General features: G+C 44.5%; 1 protein-coding gene across 5 annotated transcripts in view; it reads left to right on the forward strand.

Moving 5' to 3' along the window:
- The window catches only part of ATF6 (activating transcription factor 6), a 196978-nt gene that overhangs the window by 164008 nt on the left and 10567 nt on the right, over positions 1-22403 (forward strand). Inside the window, exon 17 of one of the 5 annotated variants that reach the window (XM_027075084.2) lies at positions 10779-18670. The exons of the other annotated variants lie outside the window; for them this stretch is intronic. Within the exon in view, the coding sequence (XP_026930885.2) occupies positions 10779-10843 (65 nt within the window). The 3' untranslated portion in view covers positions 10844-18670. Of the gene's footprint in view, positions 1-10778; positions 18671-22403 lie in introns of those variants that run through there. 5 annotated transcript variants of the gene reach the window in all.

The following is a 22403-nucleotide window of genomic DNA, read 5'->3' on the forward strand; positions in this document are numbered from 1 at the left end:
GCAGCAAACCATAAGAGACTCTTAAATGCAGAGAACAAGCTGAAGGTTGATGTTGGGGGGGGGGGGGGGAGAGAAGGGAAAATGGGTGATAGGGGCATTGAGGAGGGCACTTGTTGGGATGAGCACCGGGTGTTTTATGTAAAGCGATGAATCATGGGAATCTACTCCCGAAACCAAGAGCACACTGTATGTTACCTAACTTGACAATAAATTATATAGAAATAAGTTAATTAAAAAAAATGATAATAAACATGTCTTCCTAAACCATTTGATAAAACTCCGTTAATGGAAGGCTAGGTGATAGGACCTAAGTTCAGAAATCCTAAAGAATGTACCCTCCACTTGAGGCTCATTTACTCTCTGCAAATACAGGAACTATCATCTCTTTGGAAAGGGTTATTAGCCTCAGTATAACATACAGGAAAAAGGCCCACGCTTGGAGTCAAAGCTCCTAGTGTTCACCCTGCTCAGTCCTCAGCCAGATGTGTGACCTGTTATCAACTAGTTCAGTTTTACTGAGATGGTTGAAGTACGTGATCTTTAGTCTCCTGTGGGCTCTAAAATTCTGGAACTTTCTACACGATAGGCCAATGACAATTATTTTTACTTGAATTGATTGTAGGTTTTAGAAGGCCAGTAAATCGTGAGTTTATTTTTTGATGACAATAAATTTCCATGAACTCAAAGAATTAAGTCTCCATCTTCCACTTAGTTTTTTGTTGTTTATTTTTTAAACAATGGTATTTTCCCACACAGTACAGTTTAAGCATTCAAGTTGCGACAGGGGAAATACTCACTGAATTTGTCATCATTATTTTTGGCTTCTACTTTTATGAGAGCCTTGTTAGTTTCCTAGTTTCGATAATTTATTTTTCAAATAGATAGTAAGCCGCAGTGTATCTGATTTAACACTTGGGGATTAAATTGCACTTATGGAAATGGATTAGAATGGTGCCATGTTTCTTTCAAAAAGGGCTTTATCTTAGTATGAAACACCAGATGCTTCATATTTATTGTAAAGTAGAGAATTTTGGAGACTTTTCTATATCCCCTGATAAGCTCACTGTTTTGATTCAGTTGATTTAGTGATGGAAATGGCCACACACTGTGCATATATAATGGATAAGTGAACCAAGCAAATAAATGCTGAAGAGTTTGCCACGTTTTACCTGCCCGCCAGTTGTGTACAAGGGTTCCATTTTTTCAACATTCTTGACAACACTTATTTTTTTTTTCCTTTGATTATATTCATCCTGTGGGTGTGAAATGGTTTGTCAGCTCATAGTTTCCATTTGCATTTTACCAACGGCTAATCATGCTGAACATCTTTTCACGTATGTTTATTGGTCAACAGATCATTTTTCAGTTTGGTTATTTGTCTTTTTATTACTGGCTTGTAAGAGTTCTTTATATTTTCTAAATAAAAGTCACTTACGAGATACGTGATTCGCAAATATTTTTACTCATTCCGTGGGTGTGTCTTTTCACTTTCTTGAGCAAACCTTATTCTTAACTCTGGTTAAATTTTGGTTTCTTGAACTTTCTGCTAAGTTTTCTAAGTGTCTCAAGCTGTGAAGTAACCTGATATTCTTTGAAAGTAGAACTCGATTCTTTTTTAAAAAAAAAAATGTTTATTTCTTTTGAGAGACAGACAGAGAGCACGAGTGAGGGAGGTGCAGAGAGAGAGAGGGAGAGACTGCACCAAGGAGGCTCTGCATGGTCAGTACAGAGCCCCACACGGGGCTTGATCCCACGAATGGTGTGATCATGACCTGAGCCAAAATCAAGAGTCAGACGCTCAACTGACTGAGCCACCCAAGCGCCCCAAAAGTAGAACTAGATTCTAATTTAAAACTGTAACAGAAAAGAGTAGCTGTTACAGGAACCAGTATTTTTTGGTTTTTTACCATGGGCCCAGCATTGCACTGAGTGCTTTATCACCCTAAAATGTAGGAATTCTTACTCCTGTTACCTGTGTGGAGAAACAGAGGCTTGAAGAGGCTGGGTTGCACTAAGAAATTGGAATGCCAGTGCACCTTATTTTCTTAATTGCTATTCATATTTTATTTTGTATCTTCATAACACACCATCATGTTTTGTAGAACGATGTTATCTTACAGCTGTGTTCTTCATTCATTAATAATCGCGAAATTTTTCTCGGGTGTATTGGAACCTAGTCGTTCATTTCTGCTCTTGGAGCTCTCCCTCTTTGAAACTGGAATTTCTTAGTTTCTGACCCAATCTTTCCACTAATACAACCTTTTGATTTTTTTCCTGCCCCCTCCAAATTGGCTCTTTCAAACTAACTTTAATATTTGTCGGTGTTTAAAAAATATTATGAAGGTCAACTTGCTGTTACAAAGTAATTAAATGTATATTTTAGGCATTGTAAATGTCTTTCAGATTTTAGCCACTGTCAAGAATTTAACTGGTCTGCTTCTCCTTTAAAATGTGGCCCAATGGATTAGTTATAAATTGCTGTGTAACAAATTACCCCAAAACGTAATTGCTTAAAACCGCATTCAGTGTTTCCCAGTTCCTGTGGGTCAGGAATCCAGGTGTTAGCTTGGTGCCTCCGGCCCCGGGTCTCTCACGAGGCCACCGTGAAGCCACCAGCTGGGGCTGCAGGCCCATGCTGAAGTCTCGGTTTGGGGAGGATCCATGTCCAAGTTTACTCACATCAGTACCGTTGGGTTTCAGTTCCTTATGAGCTGTTGGACTGAGTGCTGTGCTTTCTCACTAGCTGTTGGCCACAGGCCTCCCCCAGTTCCTTGCCACATGAGCCTCTCGTGGGACGGCTCACAACATGGCATCCGGCTTCTCTCAGAATGAGCAGACAGGAGAGTGCTCCCAATAGAAGCCACAGTCTCTCTCTCTCTCTCTTTTTTTATGTTTATTTTTGAGAGAGAACACAAGTGGGAGAGGGACAGAGAGAGAGAGAGAGACATAGAATCCGAGCTGTCAGCACAGAGCCCAACATGGGGCTTGAACCCACAAGCTGTGAGATCATGACCCCTGAATGGAAGTCAGACGCTTAAATGACTGAGCCACCCAGGCGCCCCAGCCACAGTCTCTTTGTAACCTAATCTCAGAGTTGATAACCCATCAACTTTTATCCTTTTTCAGTTACTGGAAGCAAGTCACTAACTACAGTCCACACTCAACAGAAGGGTGCCAAGGGTATCAATACTGGGATGCAGGGCCCACAGAGGTTGACGTTAGAGGCTGCCTGTCACATGCAGTGAATGTGTTGTTCAGTCGTGAAGTATCCACGAGTCATGGCGTGCTTAGAAAACTGGCATATGTAACTCCATCACGCAAACAAGTGATAATTTTCAGATAGTATGTATTGGAAGTTGTCTCCATCCTAAAATGTGTGTGTGTATTTAAAAGTATCTTAATTATAAATACTTGCTACTCATTCACTTTATTGAGACAGCGTTCGAGTCCTGGGACAGAATCAGGAGAGAAATTTTTATGTGTAACTTCAGTTTTTTTTTTCCTTGACTTAGAAAGATGGACGTTGGTCAGTTTCAGTAATGAAAGACTTTGGCCGGTGAAAAGAGGATTTCCGTTTGAACACGTTGGGCGTGCCCAAGAATATTTTTCTTCCTCCTAAACCTTACTGTAAACTTCAGGCCCATCTGACAAAATAAGTAGTTCAGACTGGACTTTAATAATTCATTTGTTCAACAGGGCTTTACTGAGTTACTCTTACAAGTCATTATGAGTTGCACCTGCAATTAAAGTCCACACTCCTCCTTCGGCCTCCATGGCTCAGTTGATCTCTGTCCATCTCTCCAACTTCCTTTCCAGTATCGCCACCACCCCACCCGCCTTGTTCTTTCCACCAAGAGCCCACAGTTCTTCTTGTGCTTCTTTGCCCTGGCTGCTCATTTATGCCTCAGGCCTTTCCATCTTTCTGGAAACCTCTTATTCCAGATGATCACATGGCTCACTGCTTTACTTCATTGCCTTCTCTGGTCCCTCATCGCTGCCACAAGGAGGCATCCGTTCACCACTCTTCGCGATGTAGTAAGGACCATCAAAGGCCAAGGACACGGTAACAATGATGCTCGAGAAAGATTATTCTGCTGGCAGTGTGCAAAATGACTTGTGTGTAGGGGTGCCTAGACGGCTCAGTGGGTTAAGCGTCCAACTTCGGCTCAGGTAGTGATCTCACAGCTCGTGAGTTCGAGCCCCACGTCAGGCTCTAGGCCGACAGCTCGGAGCCTGGAGCCTGCTTTGGATTCTGTGTCTCCCTCTCTCTCTGCCCTCCCCCTGCCTCCACTCACGCTCTGTCTCTCTCTCCCTCAAGAATAAATAAACATTTAAAAAAATGTTTTAAATGACTTGTATGTACAGAGAGGTTGGACTGAACGTGCATGAGCAGAGACAACAGTTAGGAACTTTCACACTCACGCAGGTGTCCATCGATAATGGTCTGATGTGGAAGAAAGGACTGTGTATTCTTTTTTTTTTTTTTTTAATGTTTATTTTTGAGAGAGAGAGAGGGAGAGACAGAGCATGAGCATGGGAGGGGCAGAGAGAGGGAGATACAGAATCCAAAGCAGGCTCCAGGCTCCGAGCTGTCAGCCCAGAGGCCGACCCTGGGCTCGAACTCCCGAACAGTGACATCATGACCTGAGCCGCAGTTGGACGCTTAGCCCACTGAGCCAACTGACCTCATTTTTAAAGGATCCTGTTTAGCTCTTTGCATACAATTTTATCCATTTTATTGCCTCTGCCTCAGAGACTTGTTCATGAGAAATGCTTCCCTCCTGAACACAGATGTCTTGCTGAACATGTAGGATGTCCATGGTTACTCTGATTATGTCTGTTTAGCACAGGGGAGATAGCTGACCTTAAATGGAAAACATCTGCTATTAGCCTTTCTGTTTACCTGTCATAGGGAATGTACGGGGTCAGTCTTCCCCGAACCGGCGGTCCAGTTATCTTTGTCTTTTCAGTGAGATTGCAGACCACTCTTTCTGCTTCTACGCTTGTGTCGAGAACCCCGTGAATTTTTCAGAATTCACGTCAAGCGGTCATGGCTCCTGAGCATGCTGTTGGCTGGTTCCCCCCCCCCTCCCCCGCCCCGGTCACTATCTATAGCCTACCAAAAACCCACGTACCCTTTGAGACCATTGTTATTGCAGGCATTCTGGTTCTTGTGTTTTCTGGACTATATATAAAGTTTCTTTGCACATATTTCTTTGTCACCCATCTGTGCCAAGGACGTTTTGGAGACCGCAAGAGACGTTATTGTGGGTAAGTAGGCCCTTTACCAGAGCCACTGCACAACCCAACCCCTGGTGAAGCTGGATAAAAACAGGAAGCGCCAGAGAAGGAGCAGGGAGTTCTTCATCGGGAGTGAAGACCACCAGGCCGGAGGGGCTGTGCTAGAAGGAGGGAGCTCTTCACAGGGGCGCACGTGGGTGTGCTCTCGCTCCCGAGACTCCCTCAGCCCGTAGACGTTTCCCGGTGGTGTTGGCAACAGCGTCTGCTGGGCATACCACAGACTTTCCCAGAGGCCTTTTCAAGGAAGCTTACGGCCAACACCCTCTGTGGAAAGGCCCATGACTCTCGGGAGCGTGGGCTCAACTGGAGGTTTTTTCCGAGGGAGCTATGATTTGGCGGTTTCTCTACTTCCAAGCTCCCTTCTAATTGTTTTTCCCCTTGTTCTTAAGCGCAGTGATTTATTTTTTTTCCCCCTGTATTTTTCACATGCTTGTGGAAAGAACAGATATGTTTCCATGGTACTTAGCATGTTGTAAACTGCATCGGTTTCCAGGCAGTGAGCTCAGTCTACTTAAGCCCGTGTTCCTCAGGTAACCCGTGTGTTCCGAGGGGCGGGGGAGGAGTCGGGACCAGCTTTCACCTTCCCTGCTCTCCTCCTGGGGCATCGCCCACCACGCTGCCCACTCCCAGGAAGTTTCCTCCCCGAAACAACATTACTTCTCTCCTTACCCCTGTTCTGGTTGACCCTCTATTACAGATGGAGACAATCTGACTCTGCCAAGAAATCTGACCGTGTTCTGCTCATCCTTGAGCTACATGATTTGTTCACCGTCCTGCTTTGGTCTCTTCCTAGCACCACCCCTGTGTGGAACTCTGGTTTTGTTCTCATTTCTCCGCTGTATACAAGTGCCGTGAGGGCAGGAACTTCGATTTCCTTGTTGCTCTACCTCTGGCCCCTGAGATGGTGCCTGAGATGTGTCAGGTGCTTGATATTTACTGGATGTTTGGCCGCTTCTTCGTATTTCACCGTAGTGTATAACCGCCAACTAGGCTGCCAGAGACCCAGCAGCCCGCCGCAGATGACGTAGGAATTCAGGGTTCGGGGAATGACCGCACATGCGGAGTAGAGACGGGCGGACTGTCTTTTGTCCTCTGCCATCTAAATGGCGGACCCAAGCGATCTTGGATTTGGACATCCAAGTCCCTTCTCGCCTCTCTAGCCCCACGCTCCCCCTTTCCATCTCACACTCTATACTTCAGCGACACCTTGCACAGAACGTTGCCCCATGACTTCATGTATTTGCTAATGCTTATCCATCCCTCTCTAGAATTTCCGCCACCTCAGACCAGGCTGAAGAAGCCTTCAGAGCTCAGCTCAAGTGTCACCTCCTTCAGAAAAGCCCGCCTCCCCAGGCAAGGGAAGGCCCCTTTCTCTTTGTTCTCATTACGCCACACGCATACCCGTATCACACTTATGCCACTGCCACCGCGTTTTATCTGTTTATATAGCTGGCTCCCGAACCGCATGGCAGACGCCTTGATCGGGGGCCAGGTCTTACTCATCTCTGTTTCTGCAGCACCCAGCACAGTGCCCAACACATAACAGCTGCTAAGTAAATATTTATGTAATTGAATCATATTGATCATATGAACAAACTCCCACTGGGAGAACATCAGCCCTGCCTTATGTATCTGAAAAAAGCCCTTGTGTAGTACAGTCTATTAATTGAGAGCTGCCGTGCTATACATAGGAAGTTGGGTATTTTAGTCCCTGCTTAGAAAATAAAGGTTAAATTGAGCATATTCATAGTTCTGTTGAGATTACATCGTGGCTGTTAGTACGAAAACAGGTAGTGACTACAGTGTGCGGTTGTTTGGGATTTGCGATGGCCAGCTGCAGTCTAGGGGCTTTCTGCGTCTCGTGGTATTTTGACTAGATGAGCTAATAGTGTAAAAGTAACAAGTCACTGTTGCTCCGTGGAAGAGGGTGGCTGGCAAGCCTTCTCTGCTTTCAAGTCTTGCTCTAAAAAAAAAAAAAAAAAAAAAAAAAAAAAAAAAAAAAAAAAATCCCAAGAAAGGCAGATTCTTTCAAGAAGGTTTATGGCCTGCATTTTCTAAGCCTTCAGCCTGGCTCTCCTCAAGATTAGTGGCGACCCGCATAAACGACGTGGTGGTTCCACTTGTGTTACTCAGGATGGGCCCCCAGATGTTCACTGAAGAACCCCAGAAGGAAGAGCTGTCACAGATCCTGCTGAGAAGTACTGAGTTACAAGAAGCCGGTTGGGATAACTTCTCCTCGGAATGAAAGAGAGATAGGAAACTTGCCAGGTTTTCTAGCACTTTCTTAGCACTAAAAAAGGACTTAAAGAAGCTCTTAATACTTGCCAGGTTTTCCTTTCTGGAACCATTTCTGCTATGTGATAGACAGCCGCTGCTCCGAAATCTGTTTGGTTTTGTTTCCCCTCCCCTCCCCTCCCCTTCCCTTTCCTTTCCATACACTAAATCATCGAACTCAAAAGACGGGACGATGTTTTCAAGATAAACAGATAAATCCCACATTGTTTCCAATGCAACAGCTTCCTCTGGACTCTTTCGCTGTCTCCGTAGGGTAAGGCTCAGTCACACTTGTATTAACAGTGGAAACAGGCTGCAGCAAATCCTTCGTATGGCGGTGTCACAAGCATTAATTCAACTGTCACGCCACCGCAGCCACCGTCACCTCCATCCAGGGCAGAGACGGAGAAGACGAGACCGCGATGCAGTGGGAGGTCAAGGCTAGACGCCAGGGTTGCTGATTGCTAGGGCTCTTCTGTGCTCTGGACCTTGTGTTTCTTGCTCCCCGGAGAGGCGCGTGTTACCTGCCGCGTCAGGCGCGTGACCTAAGCTTTGCTCTCCCAGCCACCCTGCCGGTCAGGTGTTACCCTTCCTGTTCCTGATGAAGTCACAAAAGCCTGCTTTGCTTGCTGGCTTCTGATCAGGAGAGCTGGCCTCCAGGCCCCTGTCCGTGATCCCGAAGCCCTCTCCACCTCTCCACGTGCCACACCGACTCCACACAGCCACCGTGCGTTACATTTGCTGTCACTCGGTAGCCTGGCCGTCCTCCACAGACACCCTCGCGTTCCCCCCTTAAGAACTTTGGAAATAGGAGCGGTTATCCTACCCTTTGTGGCAGACAAGACACTGGACCCGACGCTCTTGTTAAAACCGTCGATTCCCGGCGCTCCCGCTTGACCCCTCCGGCTGCCGCCCCTCTAACTAGAGTGAAGGCCCAGACCTCGTGCTGCCCGTAAGGCGTCTGGTGCCCTGGTTCCTCCTCCGACTCGTTCTCCTTCTCTCCCTTCACTGTCTCTGCCCAGGCGCGCTGGCCTCCTCGCTGGGCCGCAGATACTCAGGGCCTTGACTCTGGCTGTCCCTTGGGGCCCGAAGTGCCCTTTCCCCGGGTGCCTGCAGGACCGGCCCCCTCCGTTCTGTCAGGGCTTGACCAGAAAGTTCTCTTTTCCCAGAAATCATCTTTCCGGTCACTTGTTCCAGACCATGCCTTACTTTCGATCCTGGTCTTCGTCATTTTCAAGCATTCTGTGTACTTGTCTTGTTCACCATCTGCCTCCTGCCCCCTGGGACAGAGACGCCCTTGTCTGTCTAATTCACGTCTCAGCTGCAGAACAAGGTGGGCGTGTGGTAGGCACTTGGTGCGTGTTTGGCAAATGAAAACAAATTAGCAAACGAAAGATCAGGGGTGCCTGGTTGGCTCAGTCAGAGGGGCGTGTGCATCTTGATCTTGGCGTTGTGAGTTCGAGTCCCGCACTGGGTATAGAGTTACTTAAATAAATAAGTGAATCTTTGAAAAAAAAAAAAAGAAACTGAAAGATTCAGAGAGGTAAATTTTTTTTTCCCAAGGGGAATTTTTCCCCCAGAAAATGATGTGGCCCCAGAAGTGCCAGAGCTTGAACTGACACTGGTCTCCTGACCCACACGGTCCATGCTCTTTGAGCGTGGAGCCCAGCAAGGTCAAAATCGGGAAAAAGTTGCAAGTAGTGTTACCAGGAAAACCCAGTTAATTATGAACACTTTTTCTATAATATGCACTTTCTAAACAATTGTTGCATCAGTTAGCGTATCACCCTCACTCAGGCTGGGATGGAGAGCAGCCTTCCTTTGGACCGTCTCCAGGCAGCAGGAATAAGGAAGTCACAGGACTTCATGCCAACATACTTATTTCTGGGCCTTCTGAGTCTGAGCCTCTAAAATGATGAGCTGTGTCATTTCAGAGTCCCTTGCAGCTCTGACTTATCTTCACTAAATCACAGAAGTGGACGAGATGCCGTTTTCTCTTGCATTTGCCCAATTCCATGCACACAAGGTACGCACAGTTGGTTCAGGAGATGAACTGGGGTTGTGCCTTCCTGCAGCTCCTCCTTTCTCATAGATGATCCACACCCATGTGCTCGGCGTCTTTATGTTTGTGCAAAACGTAGGCTTTTCGTCTCACCGTGTTGCATCGTGGGATCATCTCTTGCATCGTTTGTTGCGGGAAGACTACAACTACTGCCTCTGCAGCGTTTCCCAAGAGGCAAACAGACCAGAAGGCCAGGCCACGTAAGGCCAGGGAACTAAGTCAGAACAGTGACTCGTGGGTCCAGAAAGGATGCCAGTCAGCGGCAGAGCCCCGCCCCCACCATTCTGAATTAAGGACATGCACACGGGTTGTCAGACCTAAAAAGAAGTGCAGTAAGTCAGGCCATCGTTGTCCAGCTGTGTAGACAGTTTTGGCAGAGAGGCTTAAATGCAGCATTTAGCACTGTATCTCAGCCTGGTTCATTTCCCTGTTAAAAATTTCCTCCACAGAGAGAAAATGCAGTTCTTTGGAGGTGGCGTCCACATCCTTACGAGCAGGAGTGAGCTTTCCAAGCTCCTTCACAAATATGAGTTATTAAAATGCACGGTTTGAGGCTGGTGAGTCCCACTCCTGTTATATTGCTGCACAGTGGTTTATAACAAAGTGAGCCTGCACGCCGTCGCGGGATAGAACACGTCAGAGAAAGTTTGAGACAATGAGAGTGGCAGGTGAATTACTGACCTTGGGATTTGGTCAGTAACTGGACCAAAGCTTCTATCTGAAAACAAACTAAAAGAACACACCCGCATCTTCAGTCACCTTTCTCTTAGTCCATTTTCTCCGAAAGGAATGTATCTCTTCCTTCTTCTCCCCAAGCACCTCCGTATCTGCACTCGGTTAAAGGCAGCTCTATTAATTTCTTTGCTCAAACTGAAGTGTCTTTGATCGATCATAACCGTTACGCCTGTCGCTGTACCCGCTAGTGTCTGGATTTCACAAATAGGTCTTGCGGTTTCCAAAACACCGTCTACATTTACTCCTGAGTGACTTTTCACAGGGAGAAATTATAATCGATCCTTCACAACAGAACCACAGACAGGACAGATTTACCCTTTGTTAATTTCTGTTACACTTGGGCACGCTGTTACTTTGTCTTCTAATTTTTCCATACCCCAGTTTTCTGATTGTAAACTCCTTACAGACAGAAACTGTTACGAGATCATCTGGCACAGAATCCATGCTAGTTCTGTGAACGGTGGCAGGTAACCGGGAACTTGGCTAGACACGTCCGCGAAAGCAGTCCCTGCCCCGAGTCCACCCCGGGTCCGCTGAGCCCTCAGCCACTTGCTTCTGTGAGCACATTTCCTGTGTCTCCCACCCAAGTATTTCCAGAAGATGCTACCGGGTGCCTGCCTTCAAACCTACAGCCTTTCTCGTCCAGGAGTAAATGCTGGGAAGAACCTCCCGCCTTTTCCCCCTGGTGCTAACGCTTCTGTGAGGCAACTGCGGGTCCTCTAAAAAGATGATGTTTTGGCTCTATCAGTGACACCTATTAGCTGTTCATGAGAGAGCATGAGAAATTCTCTGGAGTTCAAAACACCAAAATGACATCCTTGGTAAAAAAAAATCTCTTTATGATTTGAGTATCGTGGTTAAGAGCAGGAATCTCTGGGACTTTGGCCTCGAAGCTGTTCTCAGAGCGCGTTGTATACATTCCACGAGGGCCTTGGGGGACGGAGCAGGCTTAGGTTGGAGTTTCCAGCCCGCTTTGTCATCGTCACAGCTGAGCGGAGTGCTGGAATGTGACATTTAGTCAGTTGTGCCCATTCCTCATCCAGTATTTATCATTTTCCCGTGTGGCAGCTCTTGTGTTAAAAAAACAAACACCTGCTTTGATTTTGTGAGGTTTAGTTTGTAAAACACACGAGAGGAAGAAACTCCTCTCCGCTGGACTTCACCCCCGGGTTTCACCCCTCACTCTCTGCTCCTGCTTGTTCCTCAGCAAGTCAGATGGCATTTACTGACCGGAGCATTTTATGGTTAATTCACCTTTAAACTTTCCAAAATGCCATCTGGCTTCGTGCCTGCAGAGCCAGGACTTAGGAGCCTTGTAAACATGACTGCTGCCCTTTTCCAAAAGAATAGAAGCCACAGAGAGAGAGAGAGAGAGAGAGCTAGAGAGAGAGAGGCTTCCCTGCTAAAAAGAAAAGTTACTTTTTATGGCTCAGAGAGTAATCGTGTAACTACAGCAAGCGATGGCTTGTCTGTGTCTCACTTTATAATAATTGAAAATCGTGATAAATTCTTGGAGAAGGTGCATTTGTTCTAAGATCCCTAAGTCGTGCTGTTTGCAGACGTATGTGGTACTGGTGTCAGAATCCACTGAACGGAAAAATCCCTCAATGTGTAGAGTAATATGTTCCGAACGACTCTGTGTTATGAAGTCAAAAACACTCCACAGTCGTTAAGCTGTTTCTTTTGAGTATCTGAACAAGGGTAACGGCCCGTGCCTTCCTCACTCCGTCGGTTGGGGACTTGAGTTCATAGCAGAGCAGAGCCTTAATTGATCTTGGTGGCGACCTTCCAAGCTCTTCAGGCACATATCCTCCTTCTTCTGTAGATAATGTAGAGATCCTTCCTCGCTTGTTAGGCGGCTTCTCTAGATTGGTGTCTCACCCTAGCAAAAGGGAGCGTCCTTCCTTCCATCTTTTCCAGAATATTTTCTCATTACTCCATCTGCAGGAGTAAGGCGGACATTGAAAATGCCCAGGTGAGCGTCAGCCACCTGTCAGGCACTCATCAGTCACTTCTCTTCTGTGATCGTATTTCTGTGGGGCTCAAACCCACGAACCGTGAGATCATGACCTGAGCCGAAGTCGGACACTTAACCGACTGAGCCACCCAGACGCCCTATGATTTCTTAAAATCCTACTTGTTATCAAAGACCTGTGTCTAAAAAACAATTCTTTTCTATTCTTTGAAATAATAAAATCTTAAATGACTCAACATCCAGGTTTCAGCTAAGAGTGAGATTGAATCAGCAGCCTCAGATTCTCCACATCTATTTAGCCTTACCTATTGTTAACCAAACTTGCCTGCGAGCCGGGCTGCATGTTGCAAAACTTAGAGCAATAAAACTATTTATGAATCCAAACACCTTCATGAAGACCTGTTTCCTTGGTTTCACTTATGTAAGCCCACAAAACTATCAGTTGCAAGTAACTGAGGGTGGCAAACGCAAGTGTTTTCAAATGCCTAGACTTTTTTGAACGTTATGTGATTGAAAAGCAGCCAAGTTTAATGCCGACTGAGAACTGCTGACATTTCTGCAGAGAAAGTGACACCCGGAATGGCAAATAACGTTCTGGACACCAACCTGCGAGCTCGATCTCCGCCCCTCCTGCCTCCACTCCTGCCCCCTTTTTTTTTTTTTTTCAGGGGGAGGGACTCCTCTACTTAATCCAGATCTGTAGGACAGGAGTCCATTTGATGAATAAAAGGTACGCTAGGCTTTTAATAGGCTGGGAGGCATTTGGTAGTCTCAGACCTCATTACCCTTGGAAGGTTCCTTTATGCTCTAAAACGCTTATTCAGGGATTCCCTTTAGAACCTGAATCTGACCAACACAATGGGCACAGAATTACTGCAAAAATAATATTGCAGAGAAAGCTACGTCAGTGCCCCGAGAAGAAGGTGTAATTCCCCGACATTGATTTTAAGTGCGATTCAAGAGCCACGGTGTTTCAGAGGAAAGAGTGCTTTCTGACCCAGTAGCAGCAAAGGCAGAGGTTTGGTCTTTAATCTGCCTGCAGGGAACCCTGGGTGCTGGATTGTGCAGGGAGGTGCTTCTGAACATTGCTTCAGTGTTTATGGGTCCTGAATTTCAGATTGTGACACTGCAAAGCAGTCTTCTAGGCGCTAGTGCTGGTGATTTAATTATTAGAAGCAAGAAAGTTACTGGCCATCCCTAAAGTTGGGCTCCAGATCCCAAACTAACACTCCCAACTACAGCCTCAGGGCAGAGCAGGTACCAGGCCCAGTTCACTCGGCTTTCGGAATGAATTTTAACCCCCGCCCAGTCTTATGATGGGTCCCCTACCTGCAGTTCACTTGTTTTCAGTTTTTGAGGCAATAATTACAGTTACATAAGCAGATGTCTGTTTGGTAGTTCAGGAACTCAGTTTGAAGAAACGAGTAATAATATTGTTAATCCTATCCTTTTTAATGATCTTTCAGGAGCTGTTTGAGATCAGTGAACCAGAACTCTTCTGCCCATCCCATGAAAAAGCCACCCTATTTGTGGGCAGAATTCTCAGGGAAAGAGTAGGCAGGCCCAGAGAAAAGCAAGTCTAATACCATCCATCTCCGAACAATTGTGGAATGAGCCAGGTTTCCTGAAATTCTCCTAGGAGGCTATCAAAAGCCCCAGAGGATCTGAACTTGAGAAAAAGTAGGAACTTGCCCAAATAGATAGTGTAGACCTTTGTAGCATAGGCCTCAAAATTTCCCAGGGGATCAATCTCATCTGGTCACCTTTAAGAGAGTCTTTGTTATTGTATATGAACTATATTTCAATAATAATGATAATAATAGTAATAATGAATCATTGTGGATGGTTAGGAATTCAGTATATAAACTAGAGGTCGAAGAGAAGTGACTGTGTTTCAGAGACGAGGTCTTAGCGGGACTATTTTTGTGTTTGAGGACATTAGAAATCCTTTGCTGCTTAGCACCCTTTCTGGAACCTTTCTGGGATGGCACTTTCTCAGGTTGGAGCCAAGAATGGTGGAATTTTCAGGAAGCAGAGTGTTAGCTGATGACATAATTAGCAGGTATGAGAGGTCAGCCTTCTTAACACTAAGGTCACTTTCTGTATTTCTCATTGTCTGCTGGGTGCCGGGCAGGTGCCGTGCTAGCTCTGGGTGTGAGTAGTGGTGAATGAAACAGACCTGCTTCCTGACTTGACCGAGCCGATGATCTAGTAGGGAAGACACCCATCAGTAGACAAGAAAACAGTCCAGTGTTTAATTATGCACGTGACAGGTGCTTTGAAGAAAAAGGGCTGACATGACTTGGGGAGGTTACTTCAGTTTTGGTAGTAAGGAAAGGCCTTTCGGAGGAAATTCACTTGCGTGATATTTTACCCAGTATAGTTTTTTTTATTGAAGGATAACTGGCATACAATATCCTATTAGTTTCAGGTGTATATCGCAGTGATTTGGTATTTTTATACAAAACGATCCCCACAAAGCTAATTACAGTATTGTTGGCTATATTCCTCATGCTGTACATTACATCTTGACTTACTATAAGTGTAAGTTTGTACCTCTTAATCCCCCTTCACCTATTTTGCCTGGCCAGCCCCCCCCCCCCAATCCCTCTCTCTTTTGTTAACCAACATTTACAAACACACCAACAGTTTGTTTTGTATTATCTACGAGTCTTTTTCTGTTTTGTTTTCTTTGTCCTTTGTTCATTTGTTTCTTAGATGCCACACATAAGTGAAATCATACAGCGTTTGTCTTTCTCTGTCTTATTTCACCAAACACAGTACCCTCAAAGTCCATCCATGTTGTCTCAGATGGTAGGATCTCATACTTTTTTATGGCTAATACTTCATTGTGTATAGATACCACACCTTCATTATCCATTTATCTGTTGATGGGCATTTACATATCTTGGCTATTGTAAATAATGCTGCAGTGAACATATAGGCACATATATCTGTTCAGATTTGTGTGTTTGTTTTCTTCAAATACTCAAAAATGGAATTGTTGGATCATGTGACAGTTCTGTTTTTAATTTTTTGAGGAACCTCTATACTGTTTTCCATAGTGGTTGCACCAATTTACATTCCCACCAGCAGTGTATAAAGATTCCCTTTTCTTCATATCCTTGCCAAAGATTGTTATGTTTTGTCTTTTTGATAGTAGCCAGCCTGACAAGTAGGAGGTGATATCTCGTTATGGTTTTGATTCGCATTTCCGTAATGATTAGTGATGTTGAGCATCTTTTCATGTGTCTGTTGGCCATCTGGATGTCTTCTTTGGAAAAAATGTCTCTTCAAGTCCTCTGCCCATTTTTTAATAGGGTTGTTTATTTTTTTTACATTAACTTGTATAAGTTTTTTGTGTATTTTGGATATTAAGCCCTTATCAGGTGTATGATTTGAAAATATTTTCTCCCATTCAGTAGGTTGCCTTTTCGCTTTGCCAGTGGTTTCCTTCATTGTGCAAAAGCTTTTTTAGTTTGATGTAATCTCTTCTGTTTCTTTTAGCTTTTATTGCCCTTGACTGAGGAGACTCATCCTAAAAAATATTCCTAAGACCATGTCAGAGAGCTTATTGCCTATGTTTCCTATAGGGGTTTATGGCCTCAGATATTACATTCAAGTCTTTAAACCATTTTGAATTTATTTTGGGGCATGGTGTAAGACAGAGGTCCGGTTTTATTCTTTTGCATGTAGCTATCCAGTTTTCCCAACACTATTTATTAAAGAGACTGTCTTTTTGCCATTGTATATTCTTGGCTTCTTTATCATAGATTAATTGGCCATTTATCCATGGATTTATTTCTGGGCTCTCTATTTCATTGATCTGTGTGTCTGTTTTATACCAGTACCATACTGTTTTGATTACTGTAGCTTTGTAGTATAGTTTGAAATCAGGCAGCATGACACATCCAGCTTTGTTCTTCTTTCTCAAGATTGCTTTGGCTATTTGGGTCTTTAATGGTTTTATACAAACCTTCAGATTCTTTGTTCTGTTTCTCTGAAAAATGCCGTTGGTATCTTAATGGAGATTGCATTGAATCTGGAGATTGCTTTACTTAGTGTGGACGTTTTAACTGTTAATTCTTCCAGTCCATGAGCACGGTATATCTTTCCATTTATTTGTCTTCATTTTCTTTAGTCCGTGTCCTATAGTTTTCAGAGTACAGCGTTTTACCTCCTTAGTTTACATTTATTCCTAGGTGTTTTATTTTTCTTAACGTAATTGTAAGTGGGATTGTTTTCTTAGTTTTTTTCTGATAGTTTGTTATTAGCATATAGAAACGCAACCAACTTAATTTTGTATCCTGCAACTTTACCGAATTCATTAATTCTAATAGATTTTTGGTAGAATCTTTAGAGTTTTCTATATGTAATATTGTCATCTGCAGATAGTGACAGTTCTGCTTCTTTCCAACTTGGATTGCCTTTTATTTCCTTTTCTTGCCTAATGGCTGTGGCTAGGACTTCCAGTACTACGTTGAATAAAAGTGGCGAGAGTGGGCATCCCTGTCTTGTTCCTGATCTTTGAGGAAAAGCTTTAGCTTTTCCCCATTGAGTGAGTGATGCTAGCTGATGGTGTGTTGTATATGACCTTTATTATGTTTAGATATGCTCTTTCTATACCTGCTTTGTTGAGTGTTTTAATGCATCTATTGAGATACGATTTTTACCTTCAATTTTGTTAATGTGGTGTATCATGTTGATTGAGTCATGGATGTTGAACCATCCTTGCATCCCTGGAATAAATCCCACTTGATTGTGGCATGTGATCATTTTAACATATTATTGGATTCAGTTTGCTAATATTTTGTTGAGAATTTTTACGTCAATGTTCATCAGGGATATTGGCCTGTAATATTCTTTTCTTATGTTGCTTTTGTCTGGTTTTTGGCATCAAGGTAATGCTGGCCTCGTGAAATGAGTTTAGAAATGTTTCTTCCTCCTCAGTATTTTGGGATAATTTGAGAAGGATAAGTACTCTTTCTTAAATGCTTTGTAGAATTCACCTGTGAAACTGTCTTCTGCTGGATTTTTGTTTGGGGAGAGTTTTTAATATTAAGCTGTTGATTCAATTTCATTACTTGTAATTGTTCTATTCAGGTTTTTTATTTTTGAGAGAGAGAGAGAGAGAGAGCATGAGTAGGGGAGGGGCAGAGAGAGAGGGAGAGAGAGAGAATCTTAAGCAGGCTCCACACTCAGCGCAGAGCCTGACATGGGGCTTGATCTCATGACTGTGAGATCATGAGCTGGGCTGAAGCCAAAAGTCAGATACTTAACCAACTGAGCCACCCAGGCATCCCAAACTCAAGAGTAGATTTTCTAAATATTCGTGATTCAGTCTTGGAAAGTTTTGTGTTTCTGGCATTATTTCTTTTAGATTTTCCAATTTGTTGGTGTATAATTGTTCATAGGAGTTTCTTAGGATTCTCTGTATTTCTGTGGTATCAGTTGTTAACTTCTTTCGTTTCTGATTTTATTTGGGCCATCTTTTTTTCTTGATGAGTTTGACTAGAGGCTTATCAATTAAAAGAAAAAAAACTTTTACATTGTTCTATTATTTTTTTAAATCTCGACTTCATTTACTTCCTCTCTCATCTTTCCTTCCTTCCACTAACTTTGGGCTTTGTTTGTTCTTTTTCTAGTTCCTTTAGGTGTGAAGTTAGATTGTTTATTTGGGATTTTTCTTGTTTCTTGAGGTATGTATGCCTGTATTGCTATGAATTTCCCTCTTAGAACTGCCTTTGCTCCATCCCATAGATTTTGGAAAGTTATGTTTCTATTGCCTCGTGTCCCAAGGTATTTTTAAATTTTTTCTCTTTGATTTCTTCATTGATTTATTGGATATTTAGTAGCATATTTAGTCTCCACTTATTTGTAGGTTTTTTTTTTTTCAAGTTTTCTTATTGTAATTGATTTCTAGTTTTGTACTATTGTGGCCAGAAAATATGCTTGCTTGGTAAGATTGCAGTCTTCTTGAATTTATTGAGACTTGTTTTGGGGCTGAACATGTGATCTATTCTGGAGAATGTTCCATGTACACTTGAAAATGTTTATTCTTTTTTTTAAAAATTTTTAAAAATTAACATTTATTCATTTTTGAGAAACAGAGAGTACTAGTGGAGTTGGGGCCCAGAGAGAAAGGGAGACACAGAATCCGAAGCAGGCTGCAGGCTCTGACCTAACAGTCTTGATCCCGACACAGGGGTCGAACTCAGGAGATCATGACCTGAGCTGAAGTCGGACACTTAACCGACTGAGTCACCAGGTGCCTCATTTTTAAGTTTTTTTAAATGTGTATTTATTTTTGAGAGAGGGAGAGGGAAGGAGGGCACACAAGTGGGGGAGGGGCAGAGAGAGAGGGAGACACAGAATCAGAAACAGGCTCCAGGCTCTGAGCTGACAGCTCAGAGCCTGATGCAGGGCACGAACTCAGGAACCACGAACCACGAGATCATGCATGACCTGAGTTGAAGTCAGACACTTAACTGAGTTACCCAGGCACCCCTTGAAAATGTTTATTCGGAAGGGAGGAAGGGAGGGAAGGAGGGAAGGAGGGAGGGAGGGAAGGAAGTGTGTATTCTTAAGTTTTAAGTCCATTTGGTCTAATAAGGCCAATGCTTTTGTATTGATTTTTCTGTCTGGATGATCTGTGGTTATAAGTAGGCTATTAAAGTCCCCTACTATTACTGGCAGCTAGATAGGCACGGGCCAGGCGTCCCTGGGAGTGCCGTGCTGGGGTTACCCTGGGGGGATGGACAGCTGGAGCTGGGGTGGCCCTAGCAGGCTGGCCCTGTTCTCACCTGAGCTATTATGACTTGATGCGGGGAGACGTAAAAAATGGCACTGGCTGGCACCTCCAGCCATGTCTCCCTCTCCTGCCGTTCTCTGTGTGGTCCTTCTGTTGTTTATTGTGCAGAAGCTGTTCAGCCAATCCTCAGTTCTTCCTTAGGAGGAATTGCTCTATATGTATAGATTCAGTGTGTCCATGGGAGGACATTGAGTTCAGGGTCTTCCTATGCCGCCATCTTGGACTGCCAATATTTTAAAGGTTTTAAATATTTTAAATTCTGCTTTTGCAACACTCCAGGAAGTTATGGAAGGGAAGAAGCCCCATTTTCTTCTGTAATCCCTCACAGTTTAAAGCACTCAGTGAATGTTGACTGACAGTTTTGTAACCCATCATATGTTGTCCATGTTCCTTTAGAAATGCTCCCTAGGTCTAATTGGATACGGCCTAATTATGGTCTGGGACCTAATGTTTATAAGAGTCGGTAACAGTACCTGGCCTGTAATCAGTGCTCAAATACTGGTGAATGAATGAATGGATCAATGTAGGTTACAAATTGAGTTTGGTTTCTCAGATAAAGGTACTCTCCGTGATCTGATGAAACCACAGACCTTCCCTTTTCTCCTCATGCTCGTTCTTCTTTTTTTAAATGTTTGTTTATTTATTTTGAGAGAGCATGCATGTGTGCAAGTGGGGAAAGGTCACAGAGAGAGGGAGAGAGAACAAGCAGGCTCCGTGTTATCAGTGTGGAGCCCGATGCGGGGCTCAATCTCATCAATCATGAGATTCAAGACCTGTTCATGTTCTTCCCCCCTCCTCCCTCTCCCCCCTCCTCCTCCTCCTTTTTTTAATGTTTATTTATTTTTGAGAGAGAGAGGGGGTGGGGGAGGGGCAGAGAGCGAGGGAGACACAGAATCCAAAGCAGGCTCCAGGGTCTAAGCTGTCAGCACAGAGCCCGACGCGGGGCTCGAACGCACAAACCATGAGATCATGACCTGAGCCAAAGTCGGATGCTAAACCGACTGAGCCACCCAGGCGCCCCCATGCTCATTCTTCTTAACCCACATGTTCCCATCACTCCTTCCCCAAGAGTGATACCATTTGGTCCCATCTGTCTTTTGTCTGTAGGCAACTCCCAAGTTACAGTGCTAGCCCTGTTCTCTCCGGCCCATCAGGCCTCACCTGTTTCCTATCGTTTGCTGCTCTTCTCTGCTAAATGTCCTCCTGGCATCTCAGACGTGCCCGCGACTCTCCACTTGAGGGCTGCATGGCTTGCCCCTCACTTCCTGACGTTTTTACTCAGAGATCACCTTCTAGGAGAGGCGCCCCGGGCACCATGTCTAAACCCGCATGCCCCTCCCCACCCACCACACTCGCTAACCTCCTTCCATGCTTTTGTGTTCCTCCGTAGTACTTATTTAACATTCTGTATACTTTCTGTCTCTGCCTCCTCTCTCGTTTTATAAGAAGGAAGCTCTGTGAGGACAGGAATTTCTTTTCCTGTTTTGTTCACTCCTCTGTCCTCAGTGCCTGGCACATGGTAGGAATTGAGTGAATGTCTGTTGAATTCATGACTATTTATGTATAATGTTCAGGCGCTATATATCATATAGAAGAGGTAGTGACCAAGTCAGGTACTTGCACCGATGCATACTGTCCCCGAGAGCAATTGCTAGAAATGCAGACTGATGCCAATGTGTCCTGACAGTGATCCAGATTCCAAGAGTGGTTCTGGCACTGGTGATGTGATTTTCTGAGATGAACCCTTTTTTTTAATGTACGTATTTATCTTGAGAGAGAGAGAGAGAGTGAGTGAGTGAGTGCTGGGGGAGGGGCAGAGAGAGAGGAGCGAGAGAGAATCCCAAGCAGGCTCCATACTGTCAGTGCAGAGCTCGACACGGGGCTTGAATCCACGAACCATGAGTTCGTGATCTGAGCCGAAGTCAGACACTTAACCAACTGAGCCACCCAGGCGTCCATGAGATGAACAGTTCTCGAGTTCAGAAAGAAACAATATTCCCAGCATAGTGGGGTAGTTATAAGAATGTATTCTGAAGTCACACTGCCTAGTAAACCAGTGAGGTTCTGTCTTGATTAATATAGTAGTAATAAGGGGTTTTGTTTTTTTTTAACCTATGTGAATATTGCACAAGATGTGGGACTATCCCTGTGCCTTGCAGATTGTCCAGCATCCTGACCTCTGCCCCCTGAATTCTAGTAGCTCCCCTCATTCATCATGACCACCCCAACTAAGGGTTAATGGTTTTTGTATATGCTATTCCAGGCCCCCACTTTTTTGTGTGAAATTATTATAGATCTGAATAACTAGATAGGCTTTTTGTCATTTGACTCCCAATTGCTCAGTGCCCATAACAAGTTCTGGTTTGTCTTTTTAATTATGTATATATATATTGTTTTAAGTTTATTTTTGAGAGAGACAAAGACAGCACAAGTAGGGAAGGGCAGAGAGACAGAGAGAGGGAGAATCCCAAGCAGGTTCCGCACTGCCAGCACCGAGCCCAATGTGGGCTCAAACCCACGAAGCCACGAGATCATGACCTGAGCTGAAACCAAGAGTCGGACACTTGACTGAGCCCCCCCCAGGTGTCCCCCAAATTCTGGTTTGTCTTACAGCTAAACATGATATTGCTCCCTCCCCCCGGGTCTCCCTATCTTTGGACACTCCCAGCCCAAAGTTCTGCCCCCCTCCCCCCTCCACTGCTTTTAGTTTCTTCAGGCAGAGGGCAGACATGGGGGTCGCAAGGAGCTCTTTTGCTTGTCCGTGTTCCTTACGTCTCCAGAAAGACTCTTCAAGTCGGAAGTACCTACTGTGTTTCCATCCATAGTGTGACTGTTAGGGTCCTTCCCAGCTGAGCGGGGAGAGGTTCTAGCTGCCCCACCTTCGGAAGTGCCAGTCATTTCTTAAAGGAGCCAAAGCTCTTTTCTGTAAGTATTTTGACACAGTTCAGTTAAGTAGAACATTTATATATTGGGTATGAAGAAAAAGGTCAGTGGCGGAGTTCTCGTGGAAGGTTTCTAAGAAGGGGGACTTGAAATGGACCTTAGAGGGTTAAATAGAACTCGGAGAGAGAATTTGGGTGAGAAAGAGCAGAAAGGGCGATTTTTCCAAATAGAGGAAAAAATACCAACAGAGATACAATGCATGGTGTGTTGGGATGGTCAAAACCAGGACTCGAGTTGAAAATTGGCGATAAGATGGACCAGGCGTAGTGGCCCCAGCTTATGGGAATTCTTGGGCGCCGCCA

This window comes from Acinonyx jubatus, chromosome E4 (genome assembly GCF_027475565.1).
Source record: "Acinonyx jubatus isolate Ajub_Pintada_27869175 chromosome E4, VMU_Ajub_asm_v1.0, whole genome shotgun sequence".
Lineage (NCBI taxonomy): Eukaryota > Metazoa > Chordata > Mammalia > Carnivora > Felidae > Acinonyx > Acinonyx jubatus.